The sequence below is a fragment of the Dasypus novemcinctus genome, chromosome 6 (assembly GCF_030445035.2).
Source record: "Dasypus novemcinctus isolate mDasNov1 chromosome 6, mDasNov1.1.hap2, whole genome shotgun sequence".
Taxonomy (NCBI): Eukaryota; Metazoa; Chordata; class Mammalia; order Cingulata; family Dasypodidae; genus Dasypus; species Dasypus novemcinctus.
The window spans coordinates 25,865,901-25,881,206 of record NC_080678.1 but is presented as its reverse complement, the minus strand read 5'-3'; the positions used below and the strand labels follow the sequence as shown (position 1 = coordinate 25,881,206).

Here is a 15,306-nt window from a genome sequence, read left to right as displayed (position 1 = left end):
AGTATTTTTCATCACTTTAACCCACTTCTTACCTCTCTGGGCACCTACTCTCTGGTAGCATTTGTGGCAGTGGCTTCTCTCTCACCCGAGGGATATTCACACAACTTTCCTACCCTCCTTCCCTATCCTTAGCCTCCAGTCACACAGAACAAAGTCCCTTTTCTTTCCAGTAGACCATGTCCCTATGCCTGGAATTTGGAAGTAAGAATTTTAAGAAAAGTCTTAAGCAAGTAACAAATTAAAGAACATTTGCTCAATAGAGGAAAATATTTGCTGATACTCTATAGACAGATTTAAATTATACTTTTTAGAAAAGTATAAATATAGTCACAGCAGATCATGACAGTCAAACCCACACCTCTCTTCAGACAAATCTTCATCACATTTTGACACACTTCAGATGCAGACTCAATACGAAAGCAAGTTAAACAAAGCTGTAAATGACATCTATATTCTCATGAAAATATTTACTGTATAATTACAGTGATAACAGTAAAAGATCCCTCAGGTAGCTATTATTGCTTCCAATTTTCAGATAAAGCCTCTTGTGTCAGAAGCTCATAATCTATTGAATCTTAAGACATAAAGAGATTCACCCTAATGTGTGGTAATTGATTATTCTGGAGCTTTTCTTTTGTGATTTATTAGAAGCATAAAAAATTTCTTTTTTACCTTGTATGAGTTTCATTGATATAAATAACATTCCGCAAACCCAAAGACGGGATACTGGGATTGAAAAATTTATCCTACATAGAACAAAATAAATGTATACATTAATAAACAACTGGATTGGTGGTGAAAGGCTCACATTATTGGTCCTTGATAACTTAAAATTCAAGCATAAAGTTCAGTATTGCTTCAAAATTCTAAGTGATGAAGAAAATATATGGTTTATTGAAAATATATGGTTTGGCCTCCAAAGAAGGTCACAAACTCAAAATTACTCCTTAAAACTTACAAAGGAGATAGTAGCTCTCTCCTTCCTGCCCCACTACCCATCCCAAAAGAGTTGAAGCTACAGACAGCTTAAATCATTGGCAGGAATACTGGAGATTTTAGTGTTCCCAAAATACGAGGTACTATGCTAATTGCCATGTAGTTGTTAGTTTACTAAATCTGCCAATAATCATGTCACATATGAATTATTACCCCCATTTTATAAGTAAGAAAATTGCAGGTGGCAGAGTTTTAGGATTCAGTCCCAGATCTTGTACTCTCTATTCCCCTAAGGTGTCTGCTTACTTAATATAAATCTTTATCCTAACATTTTAATGACCATCCTTCACTACATAAAGTCAACAGATACACCCCAGGATCAAAAGCTTAGTAACAGAGAAATAGAGCAAAACCATAAAAAGTGCTTCTTCTGTCCTATTATCGCTCCCTCATCTTGCTAGGATTTGAATGTTAAATGCAAAAGCTATTCAACATTTGGAAATGAAATGATGGGTTCCCACCAGCTCTTTGGAAGAGTTAACTGAAAGTCTGGTGAAAGACATATTAGAACTATAAAAGAACCAGAAGATTGCCTAACATCATCAATGGGACCGATATTTCCTGAACAAATGAATGGAGAGAAAAGTTAAGCCAACATATTTACTCGGAATATCTGGAGTATAAATGTGAGCTTAAATTCTAAAAATAAATTGAATTCATGAAGACTACATAATAACAAATTTATATAATCTGAAATACATGTCACATATTTTGTTCTGTTTATCGGTTTCAATGAGTAGTAAGATCCTTACCCAGCTCTGGGGAGTGCAGGAATAGCAACATCGTCCCACAAATGGCCTTTTCCGGTTCATTAGGTTTTCCTTCCATTTTAAAGTTGCAGATCTGAAAACAGTAGGTCTGAAACCACACTCACTCTAACAAATATTGAAGAAAAAAATATGTCTAAATGGCAACAGAGATACTCAGCTTTTTAATCTCTAAAATTAAGACTTTTTCCAGGTAGAAGAGAAACTTACTACATATTTTTCTTTTGGGAGTATAAGCATATGTCTTTCACAAAGTAATTTTCATTTAGGGCACTCCCTCTCTGATCAATACTTGGAATAAAGGTCAGCGCATAAACAAAAATTGAGCACCTATGAATAGCAACAGCTAGTTATGAAAGCTGCATACTCAAAGCAGCATTCAATGCTTTAAAAACTAAATTGTAAAAGATCAAGCAGACTTCTGACAGTAGCAGAATGAAAAAATTTAGCATCCTAGATGCTGATGCTAAGAACTAACCTCACTCCCTCTTAAAGCACATGCTCTACAATAGAACTACAAAGGCCTTATAAAGTAAGCAAGCTGTTATACTACAGCTTAAATTATTTTACTTTACATGAAAAACAAAGTAAATTTATACAGCATTCCTTTATCCCATCAAGACAGTTTAAAGACTAGAGTACAGATTATAACTGCACTGTCCAGGTAGAACTAAACTCTGCTCTTCTAAACAGTTTTTCTCTTACTTTTGAGCTCATCAGTTGCTCAAATTCTACTGATTATAACATTCTCAAAAGTAAGCCAAAAAAAAAAGTACTTTTTACATAAAAAGCAGATGGAGTTTGAGGTAATATTTGAAACATGCGTTATATTTCCGATGCTGAAATAGGGGAAACAATACCAGAAAATGCATCCCTTCAGACTGATTCATACTAAAATTCATTTCCTACTTTCACTTTTAAAAATAAAGTTTATTTCCATGATAAAATTCATGCTTATTAAAAATAAGCTGTGGAAAGTAGGTACCAAGAGAACGGGAAAAAAAATCTTAAAATCACACTATCCAAAAACAATTACTAATAACATTCTGAGTTTTCTCCTGTGCAAAGGAGTTTTGCTTTTAAACATAATCACCGTACTTAAATTTCTACCCAAATTTGTTCTTCCATATTCACACAAGAATTTTTAAAATATTACTAAACTTTATAAACATACATTCCAGTAGCTAAAACAGCCTCTGAGTGACAGTTTCTGCAGGCTACCAGCCTCTATTTGATATTACGTTGCTGCCAGTTGTTTCCATTTGTATAAATGACATTGAAATAAACATCTCTATATTGAATGCTTTTAGTACTTTACCTTACACTTACCCATTCCTCACTTGCATGTTTACATCGACCAACACTGTATTCTGATGAATTTGGCAGATAAGAAACATCTATTGTGCCAAGAGTCAGTGTGGTTTCATCCATGTCACAGAATGTAATTCCCAAATCAGGTGCTATGAACAATACATACTCATTTAAGTTAATGAGGAATCCAGACATTAAATCTCAGAACTCAAAATTCTGACTTCTGCATTGTTTTGCTCCATAGTAGGATATCAAATGAATTACTACTGCTCACAATATTGAGTCAAAGTATAAAAAACTGACTTTAATGTGTTTTTATGAACACATTTACGGTGCTCTGAGGAAAAGTAAAATCAACATTTTTATCCTTAGACTTCCTGGACATATACTAAACAAACAAAGCAATTATGCCTAGTCATGTGCAAGTATAAATAATAGCTTATTTCAGGTATATGAGAAAGAATTCATTTATGTTAATAATTGAAAAATAATTGGGTAGGAAGTCATGTGTTTATTTAATTAAATACATGTTGCATATATGCACACAAGTAGATATTTTTAAAATTGTGTGCCAGGAACTTGGAGTCGCACATACTTTGCAATGTAAAATGGGTAAAGACAATTAGGGCACCCTCAAGCTTCCCATGTATATTGAGTTAAGCTCTTAATTTTATCATCATGCCTTAAAAGAAATGTTTTTTGTATTTTTAGTACATCTACAAAGCTCTAAAACAAAAGCACACTATTTTGAAACATCTGATTTATAAGTGTTCTTCCTTTTCGATATGTCTTTTCCTATCCTAAAGGAAAATGTTCATTAACATTAAAGTCCCAAAGAGAACAGATGTTAACCTACAACATCAAAATTTTCTAACAAAATCTCCATTCTCAAACTGCTTTGGCATTTGCCTATTTCTCACCCTAAATTATTCCTTCAAAATCCTGAAAGGTCACGTCCAGATTAACTGTGTTCCTTGGAGGGTATGTTCTGACTTCTTTACAATCCCATATAGGTTTGTAAGCAGTTAACGGATATACTTAGTGTAATTACATATGTCTTTCATCACTTAACGTAAGTAACAATCTAACATAATAGGAGAAGGGAGAGAATAGTAAAGCAATGCACCGGGCTTGAAAGTTCTATGTTTAAAAACTTCTGCTCTCAGCCATCAGTTTCAGGTGCAGAATGTCCCTACAACAGGGGGAGCCCGCCGCTGCCTGAAAAAGGGAAGACCACGCAGGGCTGAAGTGTGGGGGGTGGGGGAGAGAAGCGGTCTAGAGACAGGAGACTAGTGCCAATAGGAAGTTCAAGCTTTGCTCCTCCTCCCTCCCCACAGCTTTCACCCAAGGTCGAGGTTTAAAAAAAAAAAAAAAAATCCCAGCTGAGCTAGGCTTAGGGATACAGGCGGGAGGTCAAGCACTGAGGTCAGAAAAAAAACAATTCAAATCCCCCACGTCGCTGTGTGACTTTTGACAAGTTGGTTAATTTTTATGCCTCAGCTTCCCCATCTGAAAAAATGAGGTATTGGATAGATCCTACCTCCCGGGTCGCTACGAAGACTAGACTGTACATGCAAAGCGCCCAGCACAGCATCTGACACGGCGAGCGCTCAGTCCAATAAATGATGGCTGCTGTCATTGCACTATGCCTAATCTCAGAGTATCCCTGCTGCCTTCAAGTCCAATGGCCCCAAAGGACCCGGAGCTGGGGAGCCCCGACCCTTTCAGGGGCTTAGGGTACTAAGCCCATAAGGACTTCCCTCCTTCCCAGGAAGGACTCATGCCGCAGCCTGGCCTTCCCGGGAAGAGCATAATCCCGAACCCTCATCCCAGCACGAGCCCGGCCCATTTCTCAGGAGGAACCCCAGAGCTCGGGAGACGGGGGTAGGAGGACACGGACCGCCGCGGCAATTTGTAGCAGTCGCGCCAGCTGCTGCAGAGAAGGGCGACGACGCACCTGTCCCAGCACTCCCGGCACCAGGCGGCCTCCCGCAGCAAGCACTCTCCCCGACGTCTCGCACACCCGCTCCGGCTTCTGCTGCTGCAGCTGCCCGCAGGTTGTCTCCGCCGGCTGCCGGCAGGAATGTCGCGCCCTGGTGACGCAACCGGCGCGCGCGAGGGAAGCGGAGTGGGCCGCCGGCGAGCGCATTCAGGGGCTGTGAGGGCCGGAGGGCCGGGGGCGGGAGTCTTCGGGACCTGCGGGTTACCCGCGCTGTCTGTGCGTCTCAGTGTAGAGTGCGCACACTAGCGCGTGTCTGTGGCTAAGGACGATGTTTGAGTGCCTAAACAAACGGTGATACGGCCTAGGCTTGAGTCACGTGAGAGTGAGCGTGCACCGGAGAGCGGAAGGTGGGCGGGGCGATACCGAATCTGAGCGGTTCTCTACGGAACTGTGCTGGTCTTGGAGTTTGTATCTCTGCCCGGCTTTATTGGAAGTGTGTGCGTGGGCTGTCTGGGTTTATATGTATTTGTGTGGTATGTCTTTTCAGGAGATTTGTAAGACAATGCAAAATTTATTAGGGATTAGATGGGGGGGGGGGGGGTGAATGGTTATGTTACGTAATTTCCGTAAGAGTATTTGATTGCCCTTTCCTTTGAGGAGGAAAATGAAGAATCAGAAGGGAAACAAGTAAAGCTTGAAAGACTGAGTCCACATTTTCCTATCTTTAGCTCTTAAAACAAAATAACCTGAGGCACGGATGGTTCTTTCGTAATGTTTGTCACGCCATTGACAAAGCCAATGGTTAGCAAGATCAATGGCAATTTAGAAAGAAGAAAAATAACCTTTTACATGCACTTAAGCAACAAGCAAAAAGCATGAACTAGGCTCTGGAAATACAAAGATGATTTAAGACATAGTCCCTGCCTTCAAGCCTCTGCCACCAGTCCTTGTCCCCACTGCACACAGATAGGGACCCTAGCCCTATCTGTTCAACACAAATCTTCATGCATGTCCTCCCCAGTCAAAAGCTATCTATCCCCACAGTCTAAATTCCTTAGTCTGGTAGGCAAACCCTCTATTGATTGGCCTTAACTTCTTGCCCACTATTGTCCAGCAGGAACCCTTCGGATCAACCTCTTAGGTTGCCACCAGACAAGCAGTAGACACTCATACTGCTAATTCTGCTCATGCTACTCTTCTCCAAATTTCCTTTTTCTTTCCTAAACAAATTCTTCCAAGACTTCCCTCATCTCTCCAACCCTCAATAATCACATCCTCCTGTGCAATCTCACAGATTTACTCTGGTACCACACCTTGGGTATTTATCAGCTTGTGTCAGACTTTCGCAAGATTATAAACTCCCTGATGTCAGTCACTTGTCTTTGGCGCCTAGGAAACACCACAGTATCTTGATTATAGTTACACCTCAATAAATACTTATTGAAGTTGAGCAACAACAAGAAAAACAAGAATTTCTTCCCTTGATCTTTCTACTTCTGTTTATAAATCCATCCCAAGATGCAGATGTGTTCCTCTTTTAAAACATCCCAAAACAATAGAGTGACTATTTGTATTTGAAAAAAAGATCTTAAGACCAAGGTCCTTATCTTTATTCAACTTCACACACACCTTGGCTGTAAGCACAAGCCAGAGTGCTCAAGGACTGTTTGTTGGCTAGAATAAGGTGAATTCTAATGCCAAAACACCTTGAAATTTTTTATACAGATTACTGGTCCCTGACAAAGGGGGAAAAAATGTGTCCCCAAATTAAGAGAAAATAAAGGAGCACCCCAGTGAAGTCGCTGCTAAAGAGAAAGTAATGGGAAATGAGGTAGAGCTTCTCAGTAATTAAAATAATCCAAATGGGGAAAATTAGATTGTTTTAGGCAACTCATCTTTAAGGCCCATTGCATAAGGGTTACTGCACCTGTTGGGCATGTGGATTGCAACGTGAGATATTTCATGTTACTTAATAAGGATAGTTTTGGAAACAGGTGACACCCTTGGTAATATATTTTATCAACAGGAACACAAAATTTTATAGTAATCCAGTCTCATCAGCCAAGATGGAGCAATAGAGACTGAATTTACCCTTCCCCCTAAAACAACTTTAAAAAGAGGCAAGATATAGAAAGCAATGACTTTCAGCCTTTGGATATCAGGCAGCAAAACAGGACATTGGCCTCTGTGGGAGGGGAAACAAATGAAGTGAGCCCTATAATGGCCTCAGCTTACTGCCCAGATTGCAAGAGAGAGGTAGTACAGGAAGAGCTCCGCAGACTCCTTAAGTTAAGGAGATAGAAGCTAAGGGCAGAGTACCAGAGAGGCAAGAGCTTCACAGAAAATGAACTCTGGAGATGTGCAGAAAGTCTCCCTCCAGTCTTCAAATAAGTAAGGATCAGCACTTGCATGTGAGGAAACTACCCAAGGTCGGAGAAAATGCTCCAGAGGAGCAGAGAACAATCGCCGGAGCTTACAAAGGGCATGGAATTGCTCCTGTTCCTATCAGAGTGGAAGGGTACCCAGTGATCATACAGAAATAGTGCCTGATCATATCACTCAGATTGGAATATCTCACAGTTCACAGGGCATTGAGCAGAGGACCCAAAAGTTCTTGCTTTAGGAGTGGGGCAAAATTAGCTCTAGAGTAAATGCTGCTCCATTCCTGAGTAACAAACCTTAAAAGGCAGCTCCAAAAAGATGATACTATTTCCAAGTAGTTTGTGTCCCAGAACAAAGCAAAAGAATATTTTTAGGAAATAAAAAATATCTAGCACCCAACAAGATCAAATTCACAGTGTTTGGCATCCAATCAAAAATTATCAGGCATAGTGAGGAAAGTACAATTCTTAAGCTAGCATTTATTGAGCACTTACTATGTTCCAACCACTATCCTAAATACTTCATAGGCATTATCTCAGGCAACCCTCTTGCAATTGTCTTGGTGCAGTCAGGAAAATAGAGCCCATACCAGGCAATTCAGTTGTAGGACTTTAATATGGGAACTACTTAGGTCTTGGAAGAGCTGAAAGGGCAGAAGGGAACAGTGAGCCAGGCCCACTGTTAGCAATGCAAGATCACTCCCCTCCCTACAGCTAAAGTGGCAAAGCAAGGTGTTAATAGAGCTCAGGAACCAGAGCCACCATGGAGACCTGGGACCAAGAAGAGAGGAGAAACCCATGTGGAGCTGAAACCACAGAGCCGCCACTGCTGAGATGCTACCTGAGAAAGAGAGGGATACCCTGGCTTCTACCCTCTTGCCACCCTCTGATCACCTGCCAGCCCCTTCCATTGGCTGAGCCAAAATGCAAAGAAGCATAGGGAATGAATTTTCAGAGGCCATACACCTAAGGTACAGAATAGAACACAGAAAGATAGGGAACGGATGTTGGGGCAAACAGGCAGATAAGGGGTCTATTGTCCCAACAGCCCCATGGGCTAGAAATTTTATTGCCCCCATTTTTCAGATGGGGAAACTGAGGCATAGAGAAATTAGGTGAATCTAGCAAATGGCAGAACCCAGTTTGAATTCAGCTGATAGTAGAACCCAGGTCTTAACTGATACATTATACAGCTGGTCTCCTTGAGAGCCCAGTAGTGCTCTCAGTTTGAAAGTGAATTTGCTAATGTCCACTTAGTTATTGGGTTATTTTGAGATAAAATGGAATAATGAACGTAAAATAATTATCACAGTCCCTGCCACATGGTGAGAGGTTACTAAAGGGTGGGTTTTATTATTGTTGTTAGGATGTGCTAAGCAGTGACCATTGTTCTTCAGGGATCCTCATCTCGGGGTTAGGCTGCCAAGGCCTTGTGCTTAGAAAGAGTACTTCTTGCAAGCACTCTGGAGAAACAAGCAGAAATCCTATTCCTTTGAGCTTGAATCCTAACAAAGAATCCTAAAATTTCTGAAGTTCATATGAACCTTAAGGTAGCTTTGTTCTGGGAAGACTATCTCTGTGTCAGTCAGGATGGGCTAGGATATGATACAATAACAAACTTCTCAGAGTCTTAAAACAACAAAATCCATTTCTTTCTTATGCTATATGTCAAGTACCAGTTATTATAGGGGCTCTGCTCATCATAATCACTAAGAAACCCAGGCTGATGGAGGCTCCATCTTGATTCATGCTTCCTTAATTGCCAAGGTGGCTGATAACCCACACATCACTTCTGTTCATACTTCATTGGCTAAAGCAAGTCACATAAAGCAAGAGAGTGAAGAAGTGTAATCCCACCACATGCCCAAAACAAGATAACTAAACATTTAGGAACAGCCTAATAACTACCAAAACAATCTCAGTGACCCTTCTCATTTGTAAAGGACAAAGCAAAGGTCCTAATCTGGAATAAAGAGATTGAGAAGCTTCTAACAAGCCAGCCTAACCTGCAAAACATCATAAAAGCTTGTCTTTGTTGTACCCAGAATTGCATCTCTGAAGGCAGGATTTCTTTTAGGGAAACCTTTTTTCCTAAATTTTGCTTAAGTTTGCTGCCCCGAAAATAACCACTGGTTCTGGGCAGGTATGGCCCAAGATGTTTCATGGAACTGAGATGCTGGCAGGAGGGATGTTCCTTCTTCTGGAGGAGGAATCCTAATGTGAGCTAGATTGTGAGTACCCAGAGTCAGTCAGAATTTTTCTATTATTGTATAACCTGATGTCAGATTATTGGGCACTGGTAGATTACGGAAGTCCAAGATCTGGGTACAAAGAGCTAGGGCTTTCTTTTAAATTTCTCAACCCCATGCCTTCCTGAGTTTCTCTCTATATCCTGAACTGTTTTTCTTAACAGTTTTTTGCTGACTTGAGGCTTTCCTTCATTCTCATTCCATGTTGTCTCCTTTGGCAGGCCAGCAACCTAGGGGTCATTCTTGACTTCTTCCCACATCTAGTGTAATGCTAACATCTGTCAATTTTACTTTCCAGATATCTCTAAACCCATCATCCACTCGTCTCCCTCTATGCTTCCACTATCCAAGCCCAAGTCACCGCTGTATTACCTGGGAGGCATAACAATTTACTACGTGGTCTCTCCTCATACCTGCTCCCTCTACCCGCCACCCTTCTTCCCAAACATTCCCTACACGTAAGCCAGAATAAACATTTGAAAATGCAACACTGAACATGTCAAACCCCCCTAATCTCCCCATCTCTCAGGTTCATCCGCACTTCAGTTGATGAAAATCCTTTAAATTATTCCTAATGGTTTTGGGGATTAAGTCTAAAGTCCTTACCATGGCCTCTAAAGCCTGGCACCACCCGCCCTTCCTAACCTCACTACCTCTTCTTCTTCCACATCCCCTTTCTCTTCCTGGTTTCAGCCTCCCTGGATTTTTTAAGTTCCTCAAGAATGCTGGGCTCTGCCCTTCCCTTGCACATGCTGTTCCTCTGACTTGAATCGTGTCCCCTCACTCCGCGTCATCTCTCCAATCCGTGCTTTGTAACGCACCTCAAATGGCACCTCCTCATGAAAACCTTCATCAGTTCTTCAAATGAAGTCAGGCCCTCTGCCAGATGATTACCCCCATGGGTCTTATCACAATTATAATTAGATGTTTAATTGTAGAGTGAATCATTTAATATCTGCCTGTCTTGACTATCATTCTTGACTTCTCCCGTTCCCTTCCTCTGCTTCCCTAGCACTTAACAGTGCCTTTCACAAAGCAAATGCTCAGTATCTATTTGTTGAATGTCTAAATACAAGATATGGCTAATTAAATAATTAATTAAGGCGAATGAAAGTGCCTATTTCAATGGTCAATAGTCCTGAATAAGAATAGCTCTAGGAATAGATATGCCCAAGCAGGGATGTGTGAACTATTGAGTTTTGGGAGTCCAGGACATTGTAAGTTCTGGGGCAGACATGTATCCAAGCTTGATAGAGAGCCTGGAAGCAGATTTTCCATCCCTTCCACTCCCTCAGCCAGAATAGCAGGAGCAACATGAGTAAAAGGGAAAATGGGGCCCAGATCTCCAGTGGTGATGGCACTATGGGGGGTGGTCCACCACAGAACTGAGCACCACTGTTGAGGACAAGGCAAAGCAGAAGCTGAAAGGTAAACATACATGTGCCCAGTATACTAGAGGGAAACGTCACATAGCTGGAGGCAGACTTATTTTTATTGTTTTCCCTTGGAATCAATCTTTATCATTGAGGAAAAAAATTTTCAGAGACAAGAGAAGAACTATTTGGCCTTTAGATAATACTTTTTCTAATAAGTTCAGATAAGCTAGAATCTCCCTTTTTAGGTCTAATTTGAAGGAAAATCATTATAAGTTCAACTAAGGCTCATTTTTAGAATATTTTAAATGAAATTTGATTTTATTACTTTTGAGGACATATAGAAACTCAAAGATTTTCTTTTGAAAAATCTATTCTCTTGGGTGTTCTATATATACCCCTGTCTTTAGCTTTTAACATATGGCCTTTTCAAAAGAGAAGAACACATTGACCCAGTTTCTAGTTATCTGAAAATTACCTGGTCTAAAGCAAAACTGAGTGAGCAAAATATAATTAACTATAGTTGTTTGTTTTTTTAAAGGAGGTACCAGGGATTGAACCCAAGACCTTGTACATGGGAAGCAAGTGCTCAATCACTGAGCTACATCCACTCCCCAATGAGAGTTGCTTTTTTTTTTTTTAACTTGTTTTGTTTTTTCAGAGGTACTGGGGAACGAACCTGGGACCTTGTACATGGGAAGGAGGCTCTCAACCACTTTAGCTCCCCAACTGACTGTAGTTTTAACCAAATTATTTTATTCCATAAATACTTAAAATTTATTAAAAATATGATCTCCATACATGAAAGTCAATTATTTAAGAATAAATTTCCATAATCCAGATGGCAGAGGACCACTGGCCTTAATCTCCTCTTTTAGCCCCATTTTGTGATACTATTGACCAGGTGAGTCATTCATTGACACTGACCTTCAGGCTGTAAGGGGGACTTATATCTTACCTATTCCTGTTACACATCCAATTTTGCTTGTGAAATGGTGAGATATACTTCCCCTTTATCAAATTGTTTTGCATTTACTTTTTTCCAGAACCTCTAAAGTCTGAATCATTATTCTTACTTTACTCCATGAATTATTGGAACATATATGTAAACATGTACATGAATTATAACATTCCTAGAGTCATGATAACTTACATGTGGGATTAAACAAATCTTAATGCCTATAATGATGATTTTTTGGGTTATTTATAAACCATGTTGTTAGGTGATAGTCCATTTAAGTTTCTAGTCATCTCTTCTTTAACTGTTGAATAAACATCATCTAGGTAAAAAGATGAATTATATCTGAAGTCTCATCAATTGAACAAATCCAGAAATGAGTGAAACTTTAAGCTCCAAGAGATAAGGTATAGTTGACTTTAAGCTCTTCAGAGTTGTGGCATGCCTTATGTATACAGTGTGAATTTTTCGGTAGTTATAACAAGAAAATTACCTGCTCAGGCAGTAACCCCATTTTATATATCATAGTGACTCTCAGCCAAATTCTAATTAAGAAGAGTAGTCAGCTGGCTCTCCTCTGCATGTGATCTGCTAAACTATTCTTATTCATAAAATCAGTAGTGGCATGTATAGGAAGTCTGTTATTAAGCAGGCATATGCTTCAAGATTACAACATGGCCACTGTTCAAACATGTCCAGAGTGATCATTTTTCTGAACCAGTAGGTACAGTTATTCAAATTACATTATCCAGAATTTTTAATGTTCTTGGAATGTTGAGTGTAAACCCAATCTATAGTTTTTAATCACTGCATGCCTCAGTTTCCTCATCTGTAAAAGAGGACTTAAAATAGTAACTAGTAACTGCATTACAGGATTGTTGTGAGGATTATGAGATGTCTTAGATTCCTGATGGCTAAAACAAATACCAAACAATGGATTGGCTTAAACCAAGGGGGAATTTATTGGTTCATGGTTTTGAGGGTAGGAGAAGTTCAAAATCAAGGCATCAGGAAGGCAGTGCTTTCCACATGAAGACTGTGGTGTTCTGGGGCTGGTTGCCAGCAATCCTTGGGTCCTTGGCTTTTCTGTCACTTGGAGATGTCTTCTCCTTTCTCTCAAAGGTTCCATTGACTTCCATTCTTCTCCTCTATGTGGCTTTCTCTTACTATCACTGAATTTCTTCTGTAATCTGGATTAAGATCCATTCTATTTCACTTGGCCACTCAACTAAAATAACATCTTCAAAAGGTCCTATTTACAATGGGTTCATACCCACAGGAAAGGGTTAAGATTAAGACTGTATTTCTTTCTGAGGTACATAATTCAACCTACCACAAGAGTTAAAATCTAAAAAGCACGGAAGCAGTGCCTAGCACACATAGACTTTATATAATATTTGCATATACCACAGAGTTCCTAGGAAAATGTCCAGTCCTCTGAAAGGAAGATTTCATTTGATCAGATATCAATCCCCCTTGCTTTCATAGATCATAATTGAAAAATGAGGTATTTTAGTATTTCATGCTGAACTAGCTACCCTACCCCAGCATGATTTAACTGTCCTGTTAATTGAGTCAGCAATATCTTTAAAATATCTTTAAAATTCTTAACTTCTGGGAGCTAGGGGATACTCTGAGAATCTGATAAAACCCCACTCTTTCCCAGGAAAAGAGTGCATATAAAATTTTGCATTCGATTTCAGGGGATTCATAACACCTTTCCAAGGTCATTTGTGGCCCCAGTGTTTGAAAGCATGATTTGGAAGATAGCCACATTTTGATCTTGTTCTTTTAACAATGTCTAAAGCAACTTGAGACAGAATCCCGTATTTGCACATTGTAAGGGAAGTATGAAGCATTGACTGCTGTTAGTGAGGCAGATGCTTTCTAATAAAGGGCTTTGTAGTAATGAAGATGAGGAAGAAGCAGGAGCAAGAGGTGTAGGAGGAGGAGTTGGAGGAGTCATCCAAAACGGATAAAGGCTGGTAGTCAAAGGTAGACTTTTACCTATAAATGAGCCAATTATGTGGCAGTGCTTTAAAACTGTTGAGTACTGTGTGGCTGTTATTATTAGCAACTGTGGAAGCAGTTTGAGTAACTGATGGTATCTAAAGCTTTCTTTTAAACCTCAAACAGCTAAAATATTATCACTGGGGCTCTTCACGGCTGTTCAACGGTTCAGACATAAAAGAAATGCTAATTATGGGAACTAAGCAATGAATTCGGAGTGACCCTAGGGATAAACTGATTATCTGGTAGTCTTAGGTTGTTGGAAATTTATTAGAGGGTTTTAAGATTACATAAAGTGGTTTTCACCTTAAGTGCTCCACCTGGAATTGCATTGGAGCTCTCCTGATAAGAATGCTCTCAAAGAGGTAATGGCATTGGTCAGAAGAACTTTCAGGTGAGTCAGGGGCACTGTAAGGAGAAAAGCTCAAGCAAGGTAGCTAGGTCCAGCTGGGGGAGCATGATGGACTTGCCATATCCAAGAGCTCCCATTTCAACATGGGCTCTCTAGGGCCCCTCCTCATCTCCTGTTTCAAAAGTCACCAGTGCTAGAATCCAAGGAGGAAGGATAATAGTCCTTACAGCAAAGATCACAGGCAGAGGCCAAGGACCTGGTCCAGATCCTCCCCATCCGTGGTCACAGATTTCACCCCTGCCCCTAAAATTCAAATGTCTTCCCTGCAAGCTCCTGCATGCTTTTGCCCCTGCCTGGCTCTCCTTCCTTGTTCCCTACAATTCTCCTCTACCTCCCTCTGTGCCAGCCCTTCTCTCTGTACCAGGACCATCCCAAGGTCATCTCTGGCCCAGGGCCTCTGGATTTATCACCTTCTCTGCCAGGAACATTTCTTCTCCAGACATTGGCATGTTTGACTCATTCTTATTTTTAAGTCTTAGTTCAGCCAGCAACTTTTTGTCCCCTGCCTTAACACTTTCTACCAGATCGCCCAATTTTAATTATAGCACTTGTCATGATCTGAAAATAATCTGCTGATTTATTTGTTCTCTTGATTATTGTCTGATTTCTCCCATTAGAGTGTGACCTCCATGAGAGCAGGGACCTTCTATGAGTTGATCACTGCTGTAGTTTCCCAGCCTACCACAGAGAAAGCACTAAACATATATGTGTTGTATAAATGAATGAATGGTCATCATAATAGCTGAGCATTTATTCTGTGCCAGACACAAAGCTGCAAGTTCTTACAAAGAATTTCTCACTACCTTCTCACAGCTACCCTCCAAGGCAAGTATTACCTATTATCCGGCGGTACAGATTAGGTTTCACAGAGAGGTTGTGCAGCCTTTTGAATGTCACAGCTAGCAAG

The 15,306-nt window shown here is 40.2% G+C and overlaps 1 protein-coding gene across 5 annotated transcripts in view; it reads right to left on the bottom strand.

Moving 5' to 3' along the window:
- GPAM (glycerol-3-phosphate acyltransferase, mitochondrial) overlaps positions 1-15,306 on the bottom strand; it is a 54,335-nt gene that overhangs the window by 26,734 nt on the left and 12,295 nt on the right. Inside the window, exons 1-4 of one of the 5 annotated variants that reach the window (XM_058298436.2) lie at positions 5,032-5,408; positions 3,093-3,223; positions 1,749-1,871; positions 673-746 (exon numbers count right to left, since the gene is read on the bottom strand). In XM_058298436.2, the coding sequence (XP_058154419.1) occupies positions 673-746; positions 1,749-1,871; positions 3,093-3,194 (299 nt within the window). In that variant the 5' untranslated portion in view covers positions 3,195-3,223; positions 5,032-5,408. Of the gene's footprint in view, positions 1-672; positions 747-1,748; positions 1,900-1,973; positions 2,094-3,092; positions 3,224-5,031; positions 5,409-15,306 lie in introns of those variants that run through there. The other 4 variants (XM_071215674.1, XM_058298437.1, XM_071215675.1 and 1 more) reach the window with 4 other exon arrangements.